The following is a 27,263-nucleotide window of genomic DNA, read 5'->3' as shown; positions in this document are numbered from 1 at the left end:
CCAACGTCAGTGTCCGACCTCACTAATGCTCTTGGGGCTGAATGGAAGCAAGTCCCCGCAGCAATGTTCCGACATCTAGTGGAAAGCCTTCCCAGAAGAGTGGAGGATGTTATAGCAGCAAAAGGGGGACCAACTCCATATTAATGCTGATGACTTTGGAATGAGATGTTCGACGAGCAGGTGTACATATACTTTTGGTCATGTAGTGTATGTTGTATGTGATATATTATATTGGTCTGAGCTAAACTTGGAACCTGACCTTGACACTTTGGGCCTGTGGAAGCTTATAGGGAAAATCCACTCAAAAACTATATTTTGGTATTTTCTTCCATTAGTCCACTGTTGCTACATTCCCAAAATGTTTTGCATGTCAGCAGTCAAGTTTTCAAGATATTGGACTTTCAAGAAGCAAAATGTCACCGGCCACATCATCATGATGATGATGCAAGATGCAAAAGTTGACAGCTGACATGCAAAACATGTTTTGACTCTATCAACAGTGGACTAATGAAAAAAAATACCAAAAGATAGTTTTGGAATGAACTTTTCCTTTAAGGCTTGGCAAGTCACCCTTAGAAAAGAGGTGTCCTTCTGTCCAAATTAAAAGTAATGTCTTAATTCTCCAGTTTGTGGGATTTGTTCCTCTATATATACTCTGTGGCCAGTTCATTTTTTGCAATGGAAGACATCACTACTGATAGTTGGCCATGTGGTTCAGAAATACTAAGAACCCACACTTGATCCATACAAATGTCTATCAATATCATAGACACCAAACACATAAAAAAGCCCCCTGGTGTGACATAACATAACCTGGTTATCTCTCTATTTTTACCCTGTCGTTCACAACCCCATATCACCTCACCTCCCTTCCCCCACACCTCTATATTGGCAAGATTGACATTGGCCTCTAAGGCCTCGCAACGCCATGTGTTCGATGACTGTGGCCACAGCGTGTGACGCAAGTCCCCCATTAGGACCCCTGAATTTAATTAACAACCCTATAAGGGAAGGGGAGCGGGTAGTAGAGGTGGGTGTGGGGCTGAATCCAGCTGAGCTAGAGAACACCCCGACCCCACCCTACCCCTTGCTACATCTGCTGGGTTTGAGTTAACTCATTATAATGGGTGCTGATGCAGGGACTCTGCCTGGGATGTCACAGGGATGAGCTGAAACCTTTATCAGGGTGTGCTGGAGAAAATAACTGCTGTCATCTCACGCTGTGGGAATGGCTTATGGCTCTGCGACGCATTTACGGGTGAAGTTTGGTCATGGTTGTGAATTAGTTGACTGGGAAACATTGGAGAGGATTTCATTTGAAGATGCTCTGATTTGATGTCTCACAATCTTGTTCAACCATCAGATCACTTGTGATCAACCCTGCACAATGACCATTTTCTATACTTGCAAACATGATCACAAAGAACAGATTGTGCTTTTACAGTATGATCAGAATCAGTAGATTTATTACATTTTAGTCATTTAGCAGATACTCTTATCCAGAGCAACTTACAGGAGCAATTAGGGTTAAGTGCCTTGCTCAAGGGCACATCGACAGATTTTTTACCTAGCCGGCTCGGGGATTAGAACCAGCAACCTTTCGGTTACTGGCACAACGCTCTTAACCACTAAGCTACCTGCCGAAGGTTATGAGATATCTTGTAGTATTTGTCCTGCTGCAATCAATAGATGCGTCTACAGAATCCGTAACATGTCTCTGCTCAATAGTGTGGTATACGATGTATATCGTAAAAGACGATTGACTTGCACTATTTACGTATTTAGATGGGGCACACATGCCATTTGATAGAGTGCACATACTCAAACCTGGACCTCGAAGCCAGTTCCAATGTGTTTTTTCATTGTTCCCCTCAAATCAGGGATTGATTTAGACCTGAGACACCAGGTGGGTGCAATTAATTATCAGGTAGAACATAAAACCAGCAGGCTGCAGACCTTGTAGAGTAAGAGTTGAATACCCCTGGGATAGAGCATTGATACAGGCACATTTATGAACCATAGCATAGCCTTCACTAGAGATGAACCAGTCTTGGTTGTTATAGGGTTTGAAATGGTAGTTGAAGGTTCGGCTTAATGTGGATGTGAGGACGAGAGACATAGCCCGTTGTTAAACTATAGAAGTCCATGGTTCATTAGGAGAATTGGCAAAAGCATAAATGTTATATGAAATTGTAAAGGTAAGTTAGGGTACACAGAGGACACTCTAATCAAGTGGAGTGGTCAACAGAAAGAAGAGAATGAAGAGAGGTGAGAACATTGTTATTAAAATTAAAGTCAAGGGCAAAAGTCATGGATGTGAGACCACTGCCTTACCAGGTGCTGGATGGAAGGGTGTGAAGGTGTGATATGATTGTGGTGGCGGTCAGAGGGAGGAGGGGACGGCTGTTGTTCTGCGGTTCACGGCTGTTTAGATGAGAAGAAAAGAGGGGGAGGGGGTTTCGCTATAGTTCAAATAAATGGATGCAAAAGTTCTCCATTAACTTAATGGTGCATCTCATCATGCAAGTTCAAGAGCAGGGGGCTTTGAGGGTGTGTCACTCTCTCACTCCCTTTTTCCTCCCCAACTCAACAGCTGGGAGAAAGGGAGCGGCCATCTCGAGGGGTCAGGTTGGGTCAGGGTTTTTTGAGTCTGTTCACCCCCAAAAAGATGAAGAAAATGGGGAAGACTTGCCATGCCAGCGGGGTCAACTTCGAGAGGGGAATGGGGTGATTCAGTGGCATGGGAAAGTCACCCCGGAGCCTTGGTGAAAGGGATGCAGGGATGCGGGGGGGTATTAGAGGGGCAGATGGCCCCCATAGAGGGGGGTGTGTTGGTTTATGGTGATGGGACTTTCTAGGGGGTTGTGGGAAAGTGGGGTAAGAACAAGTGTGAGTGTCGTCACTGTGCCATTGTCGCCGGTCTGCACTTGGTTTAATAGAAGTTCTCCTAACTTGACCCCACTAACCCTTGCTAGTCTTCTGCCTTCATCTCGGCCATTTGTCCTGCCCTCCTTGGCTCAATGACTCCCCGGCATTTGGCCCTATTATTGTGGCCGGTTTCGGTAAAAGTCTTGTGGACACAGAACTATCACAGCCATCAATCAGTTGGCCGGTGTAGACTATCAAGTGCTTTTTTTGTGGTTGGAAGAGTTCGCCCCCAGGGCGAACGTGGCTGTCTGTCTCTATTCCGGTCCCGTTCTGTATTGTTGTGTCTACGTCTTTGCTTGTAAACACAGATACAGAGGGCATGGGATGGGAAACTTGGTGTATGAATGGATTAGAGACAGGCAAGGCTCCAGCCATGACATGCTCAGTGCCCCAGTACATAGTAATGTGAGGTGTAGTTTACAAGTTCAGTTTGAATTTTTTCCTTTACTGGATTGTCCCATAAGGTTCGATTATCAAGCTCCCTTACTGGTCCGTCCCCCTTACCTCATCTTATAGTGATTGGGTGGATTGGTACTTTATGGGTAAACTATATAGCCAACATTGAGTTCCTTTGGGAATTCACTTATAGTGGGTGATTCGATAAACACACGCAATAGCATCACCAGTGTTCACAATAGTAAACACAGTTATCATCATTATCCTGGACTACATGACATAATTTATCCCCGCTGTACTGGTCTACAAAATGAACCAACACTGATGTTCTCAACCCTAACTGCCAATGATCTTCTTCCCCCCTTTTCTAGATGTCTGTGGTGCCAAGGAGCTGGCGTTCCTATTGGAGCCCAGTGACATCATCGCTGTGCGGGATCGGCCGCTGATGCTGGACTGCCAGGTGGAGGGCGAGGGTACCATCTCGATCACGTGGCGCAGGAACGGGGTGCCCGTGGTAGTGGGGGAGCGGGTACAGATGCTGCCCAATGGGACCCTCTTCATCCAGAGCTTCCAGAAACGACTAGAAAGAGGCGGAAGTGAGACGGACGTTGGAGAGTATGACTGCGCCTCCCAGAACCGCTTTGGCATGCTGGTCAGCCGCAAGGCCCGGGTTCAGCTTGCATGTGAGTTCCCCTCCCTTACATACTGTTTTACGGTTACCTAGTATAATTTATGTAATGGCGACCTATGTAACAGTCGCCTACATAACAGTCACTTATGTAGAGAGAATATCCCACACTCAATGCACATACAATACACAGAACACACTTCACCAATCTATCAATACACAACATAAGATAGCATAGTATTGAGTATTAAGGGAAATGGTTCATTTGCTCTTGCTGGCATAGTTACTCTCCACCAGCCAACCACTACTGGTGCTAATTATACTTAGAAATACAGTAGCTAAAAAACTCATTTTCAAGACTATATCAATACAAAGATTACACATCTTGATTTATGACCGAGGCGCCATTTTACAAATAACCTAAATACGCTTTCATTACCAGTCAAGGGAAAAATATAAATAAGAGTTACATAATACATATACATGATTGCCCAGTACATAAACCGTAGTTTTAGAGTAGCCTTGAATATCCACATATTGTTTGAGCATGGTTTGCCAGCACTCTTATGCCATGTACACATTGTGACGTATTTCATTACTCCGTACGTCATCTTCACGGAGTCTTGCCCCACTACTGAATGGACAAGTGTAGTGTATGTAACGCAAGATAGAGGAAAGCCTGTCTCTCGTCAGAGATTTATTTTGGGAGAATGCAAAATATGACCTTTTCATTCAAGACAGGATAAATATATTGTTTCAGGTAATAATAAAACATGTTTTGTTTAGTTACTATTTCCCCCTCAAGTTGTTACTTTATAGCAAGTCAAGCTAGCTTGCACTGCATAGCAGCTACCTAGCTAAAGGCTAGGTTGAAGATACCATTGTAGTTAGCGACCTCCACCTAATAATTATCATAAAAAAACAAACGTCATTACCATCACAATAAACTTAAACGGGAGGCAACAGTCATAATATAATTGGCCTAACAGCCGATGTGTATTATTTAACATTACTATTAAAGTAGTACTCACTTATAGGAATGGGTAATTGTTTATAAGTTGCTAGCTATCCCATAAAGCCATCACCAAAACCCACATATTTTTACCATCTTCTGTTGTTTGGTGACTTCCTGTTCTTCGACGGACTTGATTTGGAAAATTTCTAAGTAGGCCTATGCGGCGTCTGTCTCGCAACGGAGCCTTCAACCTAAAGGGGGCGTTGCAATCCCACTCTGTTGTGGACGTCCCCATTGAAATGCATGACATCCGGCGCAACGTAATGGAGTGCTTATGGGTAAGGTGAACGAGGCTTTACAATTAGTAATATATTCAATGTGTAGCCTAGCTAGACAAACACATGATTAGTCAATAATATTCCCTTCTGAATGTGATTTAGAGAGAACCAGCAGCGAATGTTACCAGGTCCTCCCCCTCACTCCAGGGTAATGCTACAGAAGTCATAGAAATTGTGGAGAGGCCAAAGAATGGCTTTTGTCCTATCTATGGGAGATCACTACATGTAGTCCCCTCTCTGTCAAAACAGGCAATAGATTCTGTTCTTAATGATGAACCATACTGCGAACACCTTTGTCGCATACCTGGCAACCCAAGACCCCCTCGGACTCTATAGACTCTGTTATAAATTATGCTCCCTGCTGAGAACACCTTAGTTGCATACCTGGCAACCCGAGACCACCTCAGACTCTTTCACCTCTTGTGTTTCTTTGAGGCACTGTGGGTGATGAATGGTACACCCCCACTAAGTGTACTGACACGTGGACACACACAAAACACACACACAAAAACATAGTGTTCAGACGAGATTTAAGATGAGATAAAATGTAAGATAAACACACTGCAATTCTGCTGGGTTTTTCACACTCAACACTTTCCCGTGTGTATCAAGAATGGTCCACCACCCAAAGGACATCCATCCAACTTGACACAACTGTGGGAAGCATTGGAGTCAACATGGGCCAGCATCCCTGTGGAAATCATTTGACACTTTGTAGAGTCCATGCCCCAATGAATTGAGGCTGTTCTGGGGGCAAAAGTGGGGGGAATGTGTTCTTAATGTTTTGTACACTCAGTATATATTTTTGTATAATATTGTTGACTCTGCTGCTCATCTTGGACCAGGTCTCCTCTTGCAAAATAGAGATTTTATCTCAATGAGACTAAGCTGGGTCAATAAATGTTCAATGGAGATATAACTTTTGTTGTTCTTTCTTCCTCAGTTCTCCCTAAGTTCCATACCCACCCAGAGTCCATGTCAGTGGACGATGGCGGAGTGGCTCGCTTCAAGTGCCAGGTCAACAGTGTGCCTGAAGCCAACATCACCTGGGAGAGGGACAGGATCCCACTCAGTACCACCGACAACAGGTACCATCATCATAATATATAGGCCAATACACTCACTCACACGCACACAGACATTTCATAAAATGAGTTATTGTTGGATGATTGCTAATGAACTTGGCGCTTGGCGTCACCCTGCAAGAGAGTTTGAAATATTAGCGATGTAGCTACCTTGCTGCAGACAGGCATTTTGAAAAAGTAGCTAACTTTTACATTCTCAGAATAACTACAGTGCCTTGCAAAAGTATTCATCCCCTTGGCATTTTTCCTATTTTGTTGCATTACAACCTGTAATTTAAATGGATTTTTATTTGGATTTCATATAATGGACATACACAAAATAGTCCAAATTGGTGGAGTGAAATGAGAAAAATAACTTGTTAAAAAAAATTCTAACAAACTAATAATGGAAAAGTGGTGCGTGCATATATATTCACCCCCTTTGCTATGAAGCCCCTAAATAAGATCTGGTGCAACCAAATACCTTCAGAAGTCACATAATTAGTTAAATAAAGTCCACCTGTGTGCAATCTAAGTGTCACATGATCTCAGTATATATATACACCTGTTCTGAAAGGCCCCAGAGTCTGCAAAACCACTAAGCAAGGGGCACCACCAAGCAAGCGGCACCATGAAGACCAAGGAGCTCTCCAAACAGGTCAGGGACAAAGTTGTGGGGAAGTACAGATCAGGGTTGGGTTATAAAAAAATATCAGAAACTTTGAACATCCCACGGAGCACCATTCAATCCATTATAAAAAAAATGGAAAGAATATGGCACCACAACAAAACTGCCAAGAGAGGGCCGCCCACCAAAACTCACGGACCAGGCAAGGAGGGCATTAATCAGAGAGGCAACAAAGAGACCAAAGATAACCCTGAAGGAGCTGCAAAGCTCCACAGTGGAGATTGGAGTATCTGTCCATAGGACCACTTTAAGCCATACACTCCACAGAGCTGGGCTTTACGGAAGAGTGGCAAGAAAAAAGCCATTGCTTAAAGAAAAAAATAAGCAAACACGTTTGGTGTTCGCCAAAAGGCATGTGGGAGACTCCCCAAACATATGGAAGAAGGTACTCTGGTCAGATGAGACTAAAATTGAGTTTTTTGGCCATCAAGGAAAACGCTATGTCTGGCGCAAACCCAACACCTCTCATCACCCCGAGAACACCATCCCCACAGTGAAGCATGGTGGTGGCAGCATCATGCTGTGGGGAGGTTTTTCATCGGCAGGGACTGGGAAACTGGTCAGAATTGAAGGAATGATGGATGGGAAATTCTTGAGGGAATCCTGTTTCAGTCTTCCAGAGATTTGAGACTGGGACGGAGGTTCACCTTCCAGCAGGACAATGACCCTAAACATACTGCTAAAGCAACACTTGAGTGGTTTCAGGGGAAACATTTAAATGTCTTGGAATGGCCTAGTCAAAGCCCAGACCTCAATCCAATTGAGAATCTGTGGTATGACTTAAAGATTGCTGTACACCAGCGGAACCCATCCAACTTGAAGGAGCTGGAGCAGTTTTGCCTTGAAGAATGGGCAAAAATCCCAGTGGCTAGATGTGCCAAGTTTTATAGAGACATACCCCAAGAGACTTGCAGCTGTAATTGCTGCAGAAGGTGGCTCTACAAAGTATTGACTTTGGGAGGGTGAATAGTTATGCACACTCAAGTTTTCTGTTTTTTTGTCTTATTTCTTGTTTGTTTCACAATAAAAAATATTTTGCATCTTCAAAGTGGTAGGCATGTTGTGTAAATCAAATGATACAAACCCCCCAAAAATCAATTTTAATTCCAGGTTGTAAGGCAACAAATAGGAAAAATGCCAAGGGGAGTGAATACTTTCACAAGCCACTGTATATGTCACATCTACAGTATATGGGCACTCATACCTCTCTCAACCCCTCCCTCTCCCTTGTCCAGGTACACTCTCCTGCCCATGGGTATCCTCCAGGTGACTGGTGTGAGGCGGATTGACGCCGGGGTGTACCGTTGTATGGCCTCCAACATCGCCAACACACGCTTCAGCCACGAGGCTGTGCTCAATGTGACCGGTGAGTGGGAACGACCCCACTCACATTAAGCCTAGTCCTGTACTAAAAATCATGCTTAATGGCGACTCTCCATTGATAGCGCATCTAATTCCAGGAATAGGCTTAATCTGTGTCTGGGAAACTAGCCCTTATAATATAGATCATATAATTAGAGGGACCTGGCAATAGTGTAGTTCCAATGGGTTTGTTCATGTTAGTTTTTTATCTATAATTTTAGTTGTTTGGGACACTCTAAAGAATACTAAACTGACCACATCTATGCTAATCACATAAATCTTGTTAAAAGCCCTATAGGCTAAAGCCAAAGTACGAACATGGTCTTATTCAGCCGAGGAAACTATCTTACAGTAGTGTCTTATTTCTCTTTCTCTTTGTGTGTGTGTTTGTGTCCTTTTCCTCTCTCTACAGGTGGGCCTTCCAGGATCTACAAGGAGCCAGTTATCCTCTCTGGGCCCCAGAACCTGACCATCACCGTCCACCAGACAGCCATTTTGGAGTGCATCGCCACAGGGAATCCCCGGCCCATCGTGTCCTGGAGCAGGCTGGGTAACGACTGTTCTCATGCAATCAGAATGGCATACAATGGCCTTAATTTCTACCACACTTATATGAGTTAATGCTAGCAGCTAAACAATGAGTTGATCTCTGTATCAGTTATTCTGCGTATTATGCACTATGTTGCTCTACAGACGGGTTAGCTGAGAACGTCACAAAAACGATGCACACGCTTCAATGGGGCATTGTTGTTGCGAATATGGATGGCCAGATAGCTAGCAATAATGACAAGAAGCTGCCATGTGTGGAATCGTAAGTGGCTGGTTTCAGTTAGTTTTATTTTGTTCTTGATACCATGCCTTGTTTTGAATTGTTTTGACTGATGTCACGTCTATGCTAACATAACAAAAAATTGCTAGCAAGCTAACCAACCACTGTAACGATGGATTTGAGAGACAAGTGCTCATTGTGCAAATGTATTTATGTTTTCAATAAACATTGGAGACTAAATATAGTTTACTTGTTGTCAACAATCCAAGCCAAACCCGTTTTGCCCCATAGTTGTGCATGGGTCGATTTTGTTGCTAAACAAACATGATTTTGAACCTTGTGTTTTTTGTATTATGTTGGCCTATGTCTTATTCCTTTGTGTGTGTGTGTGTGTGTACATTTGTGTGCTCTCTCCAGATGGGCGCTCCATCGGGGTGGAGGGCATCCAGGTGTTGGGCACTGGAAACCTGATGATCTCGGACGTGTCACTGCAGCACTCGGGGGTGTACGTGTGCGCCGCCAACCGCCCCGGGACTAGGATGAGGCGTACCGCGCTGGGAAGACTGGTGGTGCAAGGTGAGCTCCCTCCAAACACTTATACCCTTTTCACACTACTGTGCCGAAGTAAGCCGAGCCAAGCTGTACTGAGCTGGCCTGGTTTAGCATCCAATGTTTCTGGCACTGTGCTGGAAAAGACCATGTGAAAAGAAAATATCTGAGCCAGCAGAGTACGGTTTAGGTCAACACAATAGTCTGAAAATGGTAATACTGTACCTGCCTCACCTCACTAAAAGGCAGAGCCTGAAGGCTGAATCAAAGTAAAGTTTAAATCATTCATTAGGAATTTATACAGTAAGTGAAATACTCCAAGAATGGCTTTCCATATCACAGTGAGCCTTAGCCAATGGTTCTATGGTTTCAGCCCAGTGCTGCTGATCACACTGATGAAGCTTTATCCTGGGTCAGTAACTGACTACCAACTGATCATGACACTGACGGATACACATGATCACAGGAGCAGGATGGGGGAGGGGGTTAATGTCCACAAGGTGGGGTGGGGGTGGAGGTGTGTGGGTGTAGGGTTTGGGGTTTGGGCTTTTGGGACTGGCTGACCCCATCACATTAACCTGTATTGGATTTGGCCATGACTTCTGCCAGGGAAGGGAAGGAAAAGGGGTGGGTTTGGGAGAGAGGAGTTGATACCCAAACTCCATCCTCTCACCTCACCTTTGCCCCCCTTAGAGCTTTGAAGGGGTGAGGTGGGGATGGGAGTTGGTCATTTTATTTGGTGACACTATTGACGTGAGAGAGACCCACTTGTCTCTCACTTGTAATTAAACATTGACGCTGGTCCAGCTCGACTTTGTGTGTGTGTGTGTGTGTATGTGTCCACTGCTGTCACTACCTCAGTGACAAGGCCCATCCATCACCCAGCAACTTTCCATACGTTCACCTTCCTCATATTTCTCACTTGTCATTACCCCCATTTTAACTGGCTATCCTAAGGGTTTCTCATTATACTGAGGACCCTACAAGGGTCTCAACACCTCTGGTTAATATGAGATACCAACAACATAATAGGAAAAAAAAATCCTACCATAAACAACTATGGATAGGATTATATTAGAATGTAATCATGCGTTTTCTCTCCTGCCTCTCTAGAAGCGATAATCGCCACTAAATATGTAACTGATATATGCAATATATGGATGTTGATGTAATATATCTAACATTGCATTTGCACTTTCAAAGTCAATCAATATATTGAAATATCCGTATCTTTTCCTTAATGACCTAGCCAAATATACAGTGGGGAGAACAAGTATTTGATACACTGCCGATTTTGCAGGTTTTCCTACTTACAAAGCATGTAGAGGTCTGTAATTTTTATCATAGGTACACTTCAACTGTGAGAGACAGAATCTAAAACAAAAATCCAGAAAATCACATTGTATGATTTTTAAGTAATTAATTTGCATTTTATTGCATGACATAAGTATTTGATCACCTACCAACCAGTAAGAATTCCGGCTCTCACAGACATGTTCGTTTTTCTTTAAGAAGCCCTCCTGTTCTCCACTCATCACCTGTATTAACTGCACCTGTTTGAACTCGTTACCTGTATAAAAGACACCTGTCCACACACTCAATCAAACAGACTCCAACCTCTCCACAATGGCCAAGACCAGAGAGCTGTGTAAGGACATCAGGGATAAAATTGTAGACCTGCACAAGGCTGGGATGGGCTACAGGACAATAGGCAAGCAGCTTGGTGAGAAGGCAACAACTGTTGGCTCAATTATTAGAAAATGGAAGAAGTTCTAGATGACGGTCAATCACCCTCGGTCTGGGGCTCCATGCAAGATCTCACCTCGTGGGGCATCAATGATCATGAGGAAGGTGAGGGATCAGCCCAGAACTACACGGCAGGACCTGGTCAATGACCTGAAGAGAGCTGGGACCACAGTCTCAAAGAAAACCATTAGTAACACATTACGCCGTCATGGATTAAAATCCTGCAGTGCACGCAAGGTCCCCCTGCTCAAGCCAGCGCATGTCCAGGCCCGTCTGAAGTTTGCCAATGACCATCTGGATGATCCAGAGGAGGAATGGGAGAAGGTCATGTGGTCTGATGAGACAAAAATATAGCTTTTTGGTCTAAACTCCACTTGCTGTGTTTGGAGGAAGAAGAAGGATGAGTACAACCCCAAGAACACCATCGCAACCTTGAAGCATGGAGGTGGAAACATCATTCTTTGGGGATGCTTTTCTGCAAAGGGGACAGGACGACTGCACCGTATTGAGGGGAGGATGTATGGGGCCATGTATCGCGAGATCTTGGCCAACAACCTCCTTCCCTCAGTAAGAGCATTGAAGATGGGTCGTGGCTGGGTCTTCCAGCATGACAACGACCCGAAACACACAGCCAGGGCAACTAAGGAGTGGCTCCGTAAGAAGCATCTCAAGGTCCTGGAGTGGCCTAGCCAGTCTCCAGACCTGAACCCAATAGAAAGTCTTTGGAGGGAGCTGAAAGTCCTTATTGCCCAGCGACAGCCCCGAAACCTGAAGGATCTGGAGAAGGTCTGTATGGAGGAGTGGGCCAAAATCCCTGCTGCAGTGTGTGCAAACCTGGTCAAGACCTACAGGAAACATATGATCTCTGTTATTGCAAACAAAGGTTTCTGTACCAAATATTAAGTTCTGCTTTTCTGATGTATCAAATACTTATGTCATGCAATAAAATGTAAATTCATTACTTAAAAACTTTTACATTGTGATTTTCTGGATTTTTGTTTTAGATTCTGTCTCTCACAGTTGAAGTGTACCTATGATAAAAATTACAGACCTCTACATGCTTTGTAAGTAGGAAAACCAGCAAAATCGGCAGTGTATCATATACTTGTTCTCCCCACTGTAGCTGGTTTGAAGGACTTATTACTATACCTAGTTACAATACCTGTGATAGAATAGCGTCCTGTTCAGTGGGTGTACTTGTACATAAAGCTGCCTTAGGCTCCTGCCCCTATGGCCGTTCTGGCTTGGACAAGGCTTGCTACAATAGCTAGTAGCTAGCAAACTGTTACAATACCTAGCTACCAACATGTTACCTAATACCAAACAAAATGTAACCTATAGCAACAAAATGTTACCTAAACCTAGCTAGCCAAATATGACCTAGAAAGTATACTAGATCTCCATATATCCCTTCACCCCTATAATCCATTTAAATCACTCTACTTTGCACCCAGCTGTTAAGGCTCTCCCCATCCATGTTGTGTCAGCCTCTTTGACCTGGTCAATCAATAGTTTTCCCTATCAGTCTTTCACAAGTGGATTGGCCATGGAGGAGGTGGTCTTTAATGTATTCATAATTTGTTTTTATTGATTTCTCTCTATTTGTTAAAGAAAAAAGAACAAAGAGCTTTTAGGATGGTGGTCACATGAAATGGGTGAAATTATTGGTTCATGGACATTGTCAATGTCAAATACAGGCCCAAAGTGACCTAAAGTCCCCCAATTCCCTTTCAAAATGTGATACTGGAGGTATATTCAGCTAGAATGTCCTCTCAATATTTGCTGATACTTGATACTGTTCTCAAAAGGTGTCTATAATACTGTTCTCAAAAAGTGGCTACAATCCACCACCATAGTATGGACTTAAATTTGCCATGTTGCATCCAATAATAACAATACAAACGTATTGGTTAGGCACAAATCATATAGAATAGCCATGGCCATGAAACTAATTACTTAACCTATTTTTAGCTCTCACATGTTCCCTATTGCTGCCAATAAGGCAAGTCTGATCATATAGAATAATATGAAATATTCTGAAATATCATGCTATTATTATGTCAGACTCCACACAAGTTCAAAGTCCTACTTTGCAGTTGGAGACCCTTAGCCATATGCACTGCGTAAAGGAGGTTATTGGAGGTCATAGAGGTCTGCTATTTCACACACTCTGTCCTCCTGACAGACAGTCCGTTTCCCTCTCCCTTCTGCTCTTAAACCTTCTGGTCATGGTCATGATATGACGGGACAGGGGGACAGCCAGGATAGGACAGGACAGATGCAAGGCCAGAGATTTGGACAATGGGAGAGAGGAGAGAAAGAACAAGTGAGAAAAAAGAAGGAGCAGGAAGTGCAGACGGTCATTGTATGAGGGGGAGTGAGGGATCACCTCTCACCTTTAATCTCTGACCCCTTACCCCTGACCCTGTCCTAGGAAAATGGTCGAAGTCGGGGAAGAGAGAGAGGGCGGAACACCGTACCGGGCAGGACAGATATGGAAGGAGAGAGAGAGGGGGGTGGTGTTTGGGGTGGAGGGTAAGATTGATGTGTCCCCAAAGAGAGAGGAGGGTGACCAGTCCCCACTCCCTGTCGTTTGTTACTACGGTTATTGGGTGAGTGGGGAGGGGGGGACAGTTGTTCTCGTCACAGCTGGGTGTCAGGCGGGTGGGGGACAGAGTTCAGGGGACACAGAGGGAGAGGGGACACAAAGGGTGCAGGGCCATTGTGTGATGACTACTTTCTCTGAATGGATCGCCGGTTATAATCATCCCCCTCATCCACTGCGGTCTTTGGGGTAGAACATTTTAATATAAAAAATTTGGAGAAGGTTGGAATCGTTGAAAGGCTTTAAAATGCAGATCCCACAGCTGCCGGCTTACTGAGGGGGTCTTTCTCACATTAGATATGAGTGTCAGAACCAAACAGCATACATTTCAGAAAGTAGAACATACACACACACATATATATATATATATATATATATATATATATATATACAAAAGTATGTGACAAACATTGGCAGTAGAATGGCCTTACTGAAGAGCTCAGTGACTTTCAACGTGACACTGTCATAGGATGCCACCTTTCCAACAAGTCAGTTCATAAAATTTCTGCCCTACTAGAGCTGCCCTGGTCAACAGTAAGTGCTGTTATTGTGAAGTGGAAACGTCTAGGAGCAACAATGGCTCATCCGCGAAGTGGTAGGCCACACAAGCTCACAGAACGGGACCGCGGAGTGCTGAAGCGCGTAGCTTCATGAAATGGGTTTCCATGGCCGAGCAGCCACACACAAGTCTAAGATCACCATGCACAATGCCAAGCATCGGTTGGAGTGGTGTAAAGCTCGCTGCCATTGGACTCTGGAGCAGTGGAAACGTGTTCGCTGGAGTGATGAATCATGCTTCACCATCTGTCAGTCCGACGGATGAATCTGGGTTTGGTGGATGCCAGGAGAATGCTACCTGCCCCAATGCATAATCCCAACTGTAATGTTTGGTGGAGGAGGAATAATGGTCTGGGGCTGTTTTTCATGGTTCGTGTTAGGCCCCTTAGTTCCAGTGAAGGGAAATCTTAACGCTAAAGCATACAATGACATTCTAGACGATTCTGTGCTTCCAACTTTGTGGCAACAGTTTCCTGTTTCAGCATGACAATGCCCCCGTGCACAAAGCGAGGTCCATACAGAAATGGTTTGTCAAGATCGGTGTGAAATAACTTGACTGGGCTGCACAGAGCCCTGACCTCAACCCCATCGAACACCTTTGGGATGAATTAGAACGCCAACTGCGAGCCAGGCCTAATCACCCAACATCAGTGCCTTACCTCACTAATGCTCTTGTGGCTGAATGGAAGCAAGTCCGCGCGGCAATGTTCCAACATCTAGTGGAAAGCCTGCCCAGAAGAGTGGAGGCTGTTACAGCAGCAAAGGGGGACCAACTCCATATTAATGCCCATGATTTTGAAATGAGATGTTTGACGAGCAGGTGTCCACATACTTTTGGTCATATAGTATACATATTTGGAAATGGGGCATTATTTAATGATTGTGTCACTTAAGCGACATCATTGGATTAGAAAACATAAATATCAGAATGTATATGTTCAAAAACATCACTTTCATACTTTGTAACCAGAATATAAAATATTTTATAAACATTCAAAATTGTGTCCATTATGTGAATATGTAATACAGATTCCAAAACTCCATTTACAAAATAAATTGTGTTAGAAATAGATTAGTTACCTTTTGATAAATATACTTCACAGATGAGGGTCATATCCAAGCCATATATGGTAATCTATATAGCTCTTAGTCACACTATCTATGAAACTATAACTAGTAACAACATAACATAAGTGATATGTTTCAAAATATAGTCCTACCACAAAAGACAAAAAGCTAAACAAAGGAAGGAAAGTGGTGAGGAATGACCCTGATGATGAAACTCAAAGTCAGGTCTAAGACCCTGCTAAAAGACTAATTGATCAATACGTGCTATGGATTGGCTTGATGTATTGTCACTGAAGCTGACAGTTAGGTTAGACCTCAGGAGAGAGACAGTTGATCAGCTGTAGGGGTGGACAGCAATTCTCCCTCCGAGTTGTTATAATTGCTGTAAATGTAATGTGGTTTGTCTCTTTACACTCTGTCTCCTCATTCTTGCCCTTACAAGTGGGATATAACTACTGACCAAATGATAGTAATAACTACTGACCAAATGATAGTAATAACTACTGACCAAATTACATGAATAACTGTTGACCAAATTACATTAATAACTACTGACCAAATGCAATAGCTAATGAGTAATGTAGGATATATAACTAAATTGGGTAGATGTACTCTATGTATGCACTTAGTTCGATCTGACTCAGTGTTTGAACTAGTCCTGACCACTGACCAGTATCCAAGGTTATGAGCTCTGTGTTCAGTGTAGAAGACACATCACAGATAAATGTGATTGATTTCATAAGCACTGTTTGATTCTGTGGAGATGGAGGAAAGTGAGAGCTCGGGAACCCTAGACCCAAAAGAGATCTATCCTAAACATAGGATATCCACTCAACCTTGACCAGGGACATTATAATTGGTCAGACTGATACATTTTTGTTTGGCACTGCTTGGCTCCACCTCCATGGTGTGAAACGAGCATGTAATAAAACCATGCACGCACACTCACACACACACGTGACACACACCCCCCTTGTGCTTCAGACGTCCATTCCAGTCGCCCCTCCCATTCAGTCCAACAATCGGCCCAATAATTATCCCTCACCAGCCCCCCCTGCCGTCATCATCTCCCCTAACCCTAAACACAAATGCAACTTATTCGCAGAACAACAACAGTCTGGGTGTATGAAAGCAGTGCATGCTGTCAACACCAATTATTCAATTATAGGTCATCAGGCTAGTGATATGATCTAGCAACTCTCAATTTCAAATCATCCATTAGGGCTCCGTAAGAAATTGGTGAGAAATATAATGGCAAAAACATAGTGTAGACATATTTGAAGGCCATTAACCTAAAAGCTACAATGCTCAATGCTATAGCTGGCAATGCCTTAGATTTAATGACACACTCAACCAGGCAGCTACAGACTGGCTGAAGTGAACTTCAGATTAACTTCAATCAGTTCTCTTGCAATTCAATCTCTCTCAATGTCTCTCTATGTCCTCACATCTCCCTCAACATTCCTGTTACTGATTAAACAAACAAGCAAAAGACCAAAGACACTTTGACGGCTATTGCTCAACAACAACCCCTTCAAGCCTTTTATAGATCCAGGGGATCTATATTGGTGTCCTTTTAAAGAAATTGGGGCCCATCGGAGGGAAAGCAGCTTGGGGAATATAAAATCCATGCCTCCTCCATTGATTAATGGTCTTCTATTAAAATAGGTGTCTCTTTGACCCTTGACACCCCCCCCCCCACATACCCTCCAGTACTCACAACCCCATCTCTCCATCCTTCCATCTCTCTCCCTTTCTTTCTTTCTCCATCTCTCTCTCTCTCTCTCTCTCTCTCTCTCTCTCTCTCTCTCTCTCTCTCTCTCTCTCTCTCTCTCTCTCTCTCTCTCTCTCTCTCTCTCTCTCTCTCTCTCTCTGCTCTCACACTCTACCTCCCCCTTATCTCCCTCCCTCTGTACCTCCCCCCTGGACCCTGTTTCTCTCTCTTCCCAGGCCCTGTCTCTCTGGGTCTCAGCCAGGGAGGAGTGAGGGCAGGGGCTCAGGGGGTGTTAGTGTCAATAGATCAATGAGATGCTTAGGGGGCAAGAGGGGCTGGGGGTCTCTACATATATGCATGTCCCATTGTGTGCTATTGAACCTGGTGTCAGGCAGGACGGTGAACCCCGCATCTGTCCCGGGGACACTGGCGGGCCAGGAAGGGTCAGAGGGGGATAGAGAAGTGGGGGTTAGGGTTATATTAGGCTGTCCTCTGGAAGTCTCTTCCTATGTTAAGTTCAAGCTCTGGTAAGAGGAGAGGAGGGGAAATCATTGGGAATGTTTGTATAGATCTGTTGGGGTAGATGTAGGGATGTTTGTATGTATTGATACACCTGCAATCGTTAACATTGAGGTATATGTAATGTGGGCAGCATGCTATAGGCTTCTATAACTAGGGACAAAGTGTTTCCTGGTCAGGTCACATGGTCAGGACAAACTCAGGGACTTACTGTGCATTTAGATTTTAGAGCTATGTTTCTATCAGGTCAGATGACACTGTATAAAACTATATGGTCTAGAGATATGTTCAAATCAAATTAACTTCTGAAGGTCCTTACTATAAGGACAGCAATGGTCATAACCACCTTTATATGAAAGTACAGCTGCCCAAAAACATGCACAGTTCTGTCCTCTATAGTTCATTATAAGAATGACAGCACATAGAATTCAATGCTCTCCCCCAAAAGGCCTTGTCATTCTAATCAATACCTTTCTTCTTCTCTCTCCGTTTACCCTCAACATCTTTCTTCTAATGTCATCCTCCTCTTTCATTCATCCTCCTTTTCTATACAACTGTTCTCCTGCGTTCTTTCTATTTATCCCTCCACTTATCACTAGCCTGCTTACTTTCCTCTCTTCTCCTCTCCTCTTGTATTGTCCTCCATCCATTCTCCTCATCTCCACCACCTCCCCTCTTGACTTTTTGAAAGTATATTTTACTTTCATGCAGTTACATAGTATCACAAGCAAATGCAATTGTAGATGTAATTTACCCCACAGTGATACAAGGATTAATCACTTACATATACAATACGCTTACAACAAATACATAATTCTCTCCCCACCAGCTCCTCCTGAGTTCATGCAGTGGCCGCAGTCTGTCTCGAAACCAGCGGGGAGCAGTGCTGTATTCACCTGTGTGGCCCAGGGCGTCCCCGAGCCTCACCTCATCTGGCTGAAGAATGGCAAGATCCTGACGCCCGGCGACAACGTCAAGCTCACCAACAACAACAGGTACTGTACACCAGAGGTGTATTCATTCCGCCGATTCGATTGCAAAACATTTCTTAAACGGAAGCAAACGGAACGAAACGGGACCTACCTGAATTTGTCCAATAGAAACTCTTGTTTTGCTCTTTACTTCCATTTGGTTCTTAAACAGTAATGAATACACGTCTTGGTTTACATTTAAGCATACACTTTTATGATAAGTCTTATCTATAGCAACTTACGCCTACAGTCAGTGCATTCAACTTAAGTAGGTAAAATAAACATATCAAAATCATTGCAAGTAAAACGTAAAATAGACGCTAAATCTGCCAAATTAGCGTTTCCCCTAGGGGGGTTGCAAAAAAAAAACAAAGCAACATCCAAGGTTGTCCATTGAAAGCAGAAACTAACCCCTTTAGTCGGGCAGCAACAGAGATTATTTTGTTATTCCCACATATTAGCAGTTGATATAGGCTAAAGTCCATAACAGAAATTGTGAAATAGTTGTGAAATCAATTTAGAAATAATGTCTAGAGGGTTGATCTTTTTTTTAATGGTGGCTGAAATCTCCCTCTGTTGAGGAGGCTGAAGCTCTGTATTTACACTGAACAAGAGAGGATGGGAATCATTTGCTGCCTGATTATGTTTTCAATCACAAAGAATTCCATTGTATATCTGAATATTTGTTTGAATACATACAACCAACCCATCTTTATGTTGTTTACCCAATATATCAATGTTTTAATCTGTCCTAACTCAAATAAACAATAACAAAAATGATCTCATCTTTAATCTCCATCATCCAGCACCCTGGCCATGACGCGCATCACCTCGGAGGATGAGGCCATCTACCAGTGCATCGCTGAGAACATGGCCGGCACCAACCAGGCTAGCGCCCGTCTGGCCGTGTCCCTGGCCAAGGATCTCCCCGACTCCCCCCAGGGCCTCACGGCCACCGCCCTCTCCCCCAGCGCCCTGCAGCTCGCCTGGATCCAACCGCCCGCCGAGATCACCGACAGCATCATCGGCTATGTGCTTCACAGCCGCAAGATCGGCGGTGAGTGAGAGTCTTTGTGTGATAATCTATCAGCGTTCAAAGCAGAGCTAAGACTAAACTCTTTCTTAATTGCCTTAATTGTCCTCTCCTAGCCTCCTCTCCTTCATTGTACTGATCTAAAAGAACTGGCCTAATGATGAGTTTACTAAGGACATATTTTTAAGCAATTGAGATAGCATTTTGTTTTCTTTCAAATACTTTAGTTGCACTTGACTGAGTGTGCCTGCTGGAATGGAACCTAACCCTAATTTATATTTATTCTGCCACAACAACTAATGATAATACTGCTTGTTGTTCCCCCCAGAGCCGGACAGCAGAGAGCTGCAGGAGGCAGTCAGTAAAACCACCTTCCAGCACGACTTTATCAACCTGGAGCCAGCCACCACCTACTCCATCTACCTCAAGGCCTACTCCTCACTGGGCGCCAGCCAGCAGTCCAGCACTGTGGTAGCCACAACACTAGGGGGCGGTAAGTCACCAGGAACATGTTAATGCCACGATCAGTTTACCCTCCCCAAAACCTAACCATAACCATTTCCCTGTGGGCAACATAAAGAGTTACACTTTATAATTACTTTCAAGAATAACCATTTATAAACTATGTATGAATAGTGTAGTATTATACTTATAGTGTACATATATTATTAATAAATTAGCCTTATAAATGTACTCACATTTATAAGCATTCCTAAACATTTATAAGCATAAATAATGTCATATTTATGAACGTTATAATTAAATGTAACCAAATAAATGGATTATATTCTATTATGGGGGAAAATGTAAAGCTGACCTAGGATCAGTGTCTAGTGGCTACTTCACTCTACCCCACATACAGTAGCTCCATGTACAGTATATTGCAGAAAGAGGACAGCAGAGTGCTTTAGAGTGATGTAGCTAGACTAGTGTAAGAGAATATGGGCAGTGTAATATGTAACTTGGTTATTTACAACCTGTGATCAATTGAAGGTGTTTATCTCCTCTTCCCTCACTTGATTTCATCACATCCCACTTTTCTCGTCTCTTCTCTCCATCTCTGTGCACTTATGTCAATCCCCATATACTATTCCACTCATCTTCCGTCACTGATAAACACTCCCTTGTTTTCCCTCCCTGTCTTACTATCTCTTTGAGTTTTATCATCATTTCATCCTCACCCTTCTCTTTCTCTCTCTCTCCAAATGTCTTCAATTCATACACCCTCTTTTTCATACTGCCTCTCTAACCATCTCTACACTATTTATATCTTTTTGCTGTCCTTTCCCATCATATTTAACTTTTTGTTGTTTTGTTTTTTTACATCCAATGTCCTAATCTCCATCTCTACTCCTGTAGTGCCCACCCCCCCTTCCTTCTTCACCAAGGTGGTGAACTCCACTGCGGTCCAGGTGTTATGGGAGCTCCCCAGCAAGCCTGGTAAGGCAGAGGGCTTCAGGCTCACCTACCGCAGGGTCCCCCACACCGACTTCCAGGGGCCAGTTCAGTTCCCCTGCCACATCAATGCCCACACCATCTCCCGTCTTGGTGAGTGAGTGAGTGAGTGAGTGAGTGAGTGAGTGAGTGAGTGAGTGAGTGAGAAAGAACGATACCACCTCCAGAGACTGTGTATTATTAGTTTGTTTTTATTTGTCTTGGACACTGGAAAGAATCAGTTAATATAGTAATGTAATTACCTTTTATAATATTTGGTGCACTGTTCCTACCACATTAGTCTATGTAATAATAATGATGGAAGGCTGGAATAATAAGAGAGTGAGGAAAGAACTATAAATAGACCAAGAAAATACAGGAACCCATTTACATTTGAGTCATTTAGCAGACTGTCTTATCCTGGAATGAAAAACAAATAAGCACGCCTGGGGTAAATATGTACTCTCTCCTATGTTATTAGAAAAAGCAATCACGTAGAAAATAAAATAATTAGAGGGTTTGAAAGTCGTAATTACATGAGCATGACAAGGGCTTTAAAATCGACCTGATATTGGTGTTTAAAAATATATATTTGATATAAAGTTATTATAATATTATGTTCATGTTAAGATTACATTTATTATATTTTATGTTATAAAATATTAATATATTTAATGATTAAATGATTACAATTTAAATGATTTTAAAATAATTCAAATAAGTTGTATTTACCCCTGGTGAAATACAGCTATTGTAATTGCTTTTCCCTGATAGCTGTCTTTTTATCCACCCCCTCTGGTCCAAGCTTTCATGTGTGGACCATGAATCAGTCCTATACTCCTGCACTGATACCACATGTTGTTGTCTTATAACTGAATTGCAGAAAATTCAGAAAAAGATGTAATGTACGAAATGTGACATTGATTTTCCAATGAGGCTAGCTTTAGGCCAGAGCTGGCTTTAAAAGGTTGCAGTGGTGCAGAGAATAACAATTACCCCATATTTGAATGAATATGTGACATAGAGTTAATTATCATGCACATGGAAGAGAAACTTAATATCCCTCTGGAGCACAAAAATGTGAAAGGGAGATCTTTAAAAGTTTTTTTTTTCTTACATGTTTTGCTGTATTAAAAAATTAATAAATAAACATTGTAAAATGTAAAGCCACCTAGTGGAAAATGACTGGATGGGTTGGTGTCATTGCATTCAGAGCATAAGCTTTCTCATACTGTAGCAATGACTCAATCAATATCGAGAGATTAAAAGAGGGAGACATGGGAGGATGTTGGAGGTATCGAGATAGAGATGCCAGAGAGAGATGAGAGAGTTGAGAGGAAAGGTAAGTGGGTTAGGGAGGGATGGAGGGAGGGAGTAGGGAAAGGAACAGTCCAGGCAAGAGGAGTGAAAAATGACATGCTCCCCAACTTCAATCGCCCAATCAATAGCTTTGCTTTTACCAAGCAAGCAGTCAACAAAACTGAGTCAATATCTCTCCATTTAAAAAATATGACCTTCGAAGTTGTCAATGGGAACTTATAATGTGATACTGTCACCTTATGACTTGTTCTTGCAGAAACCGGCGCAGTGTACGAAGTCAATCTAGTGGCCTATAACGGGAACGGCGAGAGCGGTTGCTCCAAGAGGCTGGTGTCACTGGCAGAAGAGGGTACCAGCGCCAAAACCAGTGGTGAGTGTCCAATAAATATTAGAGTCAAGTCAGTATTGAGTAGTAAACAATATTTTCTAGACAAGTATTAGTTATTTGGTGATGTTCTGTCCTTTTTGCTTCAAGTGTATTTTTCAGTGAATCTATTAGTTAGCTTTTTTGGCATTGCCATATGATCCAATATGTATTTCCGTATGTGACTGTGTATTTGTGCTGGTTGTATGGATGTACTCATCATGTGTTTCTTGGTTGCAGGTGGGGAGACCCAGTGTAACTGTAGACAGGAGGGCGAGGGCTCGATGGGCGGTATCGTGGTTGGCATTCATATCGGCATGGCTTGCATCATCTTCTGTGTGCTCTTCCTCATGTTTGGATACCGTCGCAGGTAAGGAGGGGCCCTATCTGATGGGACCCACTAACTGTTGCTTTGCTTCTAGTACTGTACTTTCAGATTGGGTTTTTAAGGTCAGGTAAACTTTAGATATATCCTGATCACCCATGATTTATCTTGGCAGAGTGAGATAATGAATGTTAACTTTGGTATATTACATGTTAGTTGTATTCGTAAAGTTGTGTGTTGTTTTTAGAGTGGACTTGTGTGCGTGTAATATTGAAACATGTATTAATGTCCCCAGTCTGTTCTGCAGTAAAGGGACTCAGGACAGCTGGTCTGTGCCAAGGGGGGAGGACCGGGGACACCTGGGACAAAACGGGATCCCCAAAGAGAGGGTCACTCGTTCGGCAGAAGTCGCCCTCGAATTAGTGCCTCAGGTAGGAGGACCGGTGCACTGACACATTGACAGACTAACCTGACTCATTCACTACACAGAAAACGCTAAGCTAACCTCTCACACAATGTGGCCATTAGTTTTGTTTTCATCCCTGTAACAGCAGGTGACTGAATAGATATCACCATCTTATAATTGAATCATCAATGACATCAGAGCTGCAGGATATGGGTTGCCAGGACACACGCATTGACGTCACAGTAGTTTGGCCTCCAGGTGTAACTTAGTTTCTAAAACAAAGTTGACACCTTCAGGACATCTCGAGTTGCCGATATTTCAGAATTAATTGATCTATTATGCTCGTAATCCTGTCTCTCTGTTGTCACAAGCTCATCCAACTATTCGATCTGAGATCTAGATCTCATCCATCTGTGATTTCTGACCCCATGATACTGTAGATTATAAGCCTCAGGGCTCTAGTCAATCAAACCTGGATTTGTTACCACTGAATGAAACATTGTTACCACGTCAAGCAAAATGGATATTACTTCAAAGTGTTCTAGAGACTAGGGTGGGTTTTTCGAAAGCTTTGGGGCTAACGTGGCACTCAATTTTTTTATTTGATTGAATTGGATCCTCAGAGCTGTGTTGAACAACATCGATGTTACTATGTCCAGGGGTGGAAATGATGAACAAGATGATTGGTCAACAACAACGCAGAAGTAATCATCAGTGGACAAAAGGAGGGATATGATCGAAGTTGCTAAATTATAGACTCTGACACTCCGTCTTTTGTCTCTCTTTCTTTTCCAGAGTCAAGACTCCACATCTCAGGGAGGGGCTGTAGTGCGTCCGGCCCAATGCCAGGTCCTCATCGAGCAGCACTTGTCTGGTCTGCCTGGGACGGACACTGGCTAACACTGGCCAATAACCCCCCAAACCCCTCTTTACCAACCCTTACCCACCCTCCACCCAACGATTTGCCTCTTGATGGTTCCTCCACCTAGCCTGCCCAAACAAAGCCCACCCGCCTGCCACCCTAGTGTCCAGGGGTCCGCCAGGGGTCCGCCATAGTTCTAGCCATCCCCGAAAAACCTGCTGATACTAACAAACAAAGGCTCAAAGTAGCTGAGTGACACAATGCTCCATGTGTCCACTGTACTCTCTCGCCTTCCCTAATTTCTCTTAAACCAAAGTCTAATGCCTTTATGTTCGGTGCACATGCACATGTGACTGCAGAATGCTAGCCTTGAGAAATACCTCCACTGACAGATGCTGTCCTATTATGTTGGGCTTTCTTATGTTACCAAGGGGAGCATCTATAACCAAAATGTTATCTTTCAATGGCATCCCCTTGGTAACAGTACATGCACTTGCACTGTGCTTATCTCTAGGAACTCTATATACAGTGGGGAGAACAAGTATTTGATACACTGCCGATTTAGCAGGTTTTCCTATTTACAAAGCATGTAGAGGTCTGTAATTTTTATCATAGGTACACTTCAACTGTGAGAGGCAGAATCTAAAACAAAAATCCAGAAAATCACATTGTATGATTTTTAAGTAATTCATTTGCATTTTATTGCATGACATAAGTATTTGATACATCAGAAAAGCAGAACTTAATATTTGCTACAGAAACCTTTGTTTGCAATTACAGAGATCATACGTTTCCTGTAGGTCTTGACCAGGTTTGCACACACTGCAGCAGGGATTTTGGCCCACTCCTCCATACAGACCTTCTCCAGATCCTTCAGGTTTCGGGGCTGTCGCTGGGCAATACGGACTTTCAGCTCCCTCCAAAGATTTTCTATTGGGTTCAGGTCTGGAGACTGGCTAGGCCACTCCAGGACCTTGAGATGCTTCTTACGGAGCCACTCCTTAGTTGCCCTGGCTGTGTGTTTCGGGTCGTTGTCATGCTGGAAGACCCAGCCACGACCCATCTTCAATGCTCTTACTGAGGGAAGGAGGTTGTTGGCCAAGATCTCGCGATACATGGCCCCATCCATCCTCCCCTCAATACGGTGCAGTTGTCCTGTCCCCTTTGCAGAAAAGCCTCCCAAAGAATGATGTTTCCACCTCCATGCTTCACGGTTGGGATGGTGTTCTTGAGGTTGTACTCATCCTTCCTCTTCCTCCAAACACGGCGAGTGGAGTTTAGACCAAAAAGCTCTATTTTTGTCTCATCAGACCACATGACCTTCTCCCATTACTCCTCTGGATCATCCAGATGGTCATTGGCAAACTTCAGACGGGCCTGGACATGCGCTGGCTTGAGCAGGGGGACCTTGCGTGCGCTGCAGGATTTTAATCCATGACGGCGTGGTGTGTTACTAATGGTTTTCTTTGAGACTGTGGTCCCAGCTCTCTTCAGGTCATTGACCAGGTTCTGCTGTGTAGTTCTGGGCTGATCCCTCACCTTCCTCATGATCATTGATGCCCCACGAGGTGAGATCTTGCATGGAGCCCCAGACCGAGGGTGATTGACCGTCATCTTGAACTTCTTCCATTTTCTAATAATTGCGCCAACAGTTGTTGCCTTCTCACCAAGCTGCTTGCCTATTGTCCTGTAGCCCATCCCAGCCTTGTGCAGGTCTACAATTTTATCCCTGATGTCCTTACACAGCTCTCTGGTCTTGGCCATTGTGGAGAGGTTGGAGTCTGTTTGATTGAGTGTGTGGACAGGTGTCTTTTATACAGGTAACGAGTTCAAACAGGTGCAGTTAATACAGGTAATGAGTGGAGAACAGGAGGGCTTCTTAAAGAAAAACTAACAGGTCTGTGAGAGCCGGAATTCTTACTGGTTGGTAGGTGATCAAATACTTATGTCATGCAATAAAATGCAAATTAATTACTTAAAAATCATACAATGTAATTTTCTGGATTTTTGTTTTAGATTCCGTCTCTCACAGTTGAAGTGTACCTATGATAAAAATTACAGACCTTTACATGCTTTGTAAGTAGGAAAACCTGCAAAATCGGCAGTGTATCAAATACTTGTTCTCCCCACTGTACATTCCGGTCCACTTAGGAAATGTTTGCACTTAGTGTACTAAACTCCACTGTGAATTCCTGCTAACTTCCTGTCAGAGGGAACAGTCGATTTTTGTTTGCCTTTGATTAGCCTAAACTCTGCAATACATAACAGACACAAATGACGACGCAGCCTTGTTAATAGCCTTATGGAGGTATGAGTCTGATTGAGTTGATTGTCTTTATCACCGTACTAGCCTCGAGACAGGTCGAGGTCCGGAGGAACCGTAAAAGGCAACCCCCCTACCGTCCCTCCCGCCCCTCTTTACCCAAACCACTCTAACCAAAATCTGCCTCCAAAGATAGCTACCTCAGTCTGATGCGATTGTCCGAGCCACAGTTAAGGCAAATGTTAGCCTTCTGGATGCTTCTTGAGCAAGCCTAACTCAGAACCCAAAAATAAACCCTATACCCTCACTCTTTGTGCCAATGCCAGTGTCCCGTGCCAGCCACCACCCCGTGTCAGGGTACCCACCTGGATGACTGCCATGGCGAGCCAAACCGTGGC

General features: G+C 43.5%; 1 protein-coding gene across 1 annotated transcript; it reads left to right on the top strand.

Annotated features, from left to right (window-relative positions):
- Positions 1 to 345: 345 nt before the first annotated feature.
- Positions 346 to 23,383, top strand: LOC121585318 (immunoglobulin superfamily DCC subclass member 3-like; the record flags this gene model as incomplete). The annotated part of the gene is made up of 12 exons (XM_045226624.1): positions 346 to 381; positions 3,716 to 4,007; positions 6,189 to 6,333; positions 8,233 to 8,363; positions 8,772 to 8,909; positions 9,546 to 9,704; positions 18,717 to 18,882; positions 19,665 to 19,915; positions 20,220 to 20,384; positions 21,251 to 21,439; positions 22,902 to 23,012; positions 23,250 to 23,383. Coding segments are annotated over 12 exons (1,917 nt in total), but the record flags the coding sequence as incomplete, so codon positions are not given.
- Positions 23,384 to 27,263: the final 3,880 nt, after the last annotated feature.

Source organism: Coregonus clupeaformis, chromosome 17 (assembly GCF_020615455.1).
Source record: "Coregonus clupeaformis isolate EN_2021a chromosome 17, ASM2061545v1, whole genome shotgun sequence".
In the NCBI taxonomy this organism is placed as follows: Eukaryota; Metazoa; Chordata; class Actinopteri; order Salmoniformes; family Salmonidae; genus Coregonus; species Coregonus clupeaformis.
This window is presented reverse-complemented; position numbering and strand designations above follow the sequence as displayed.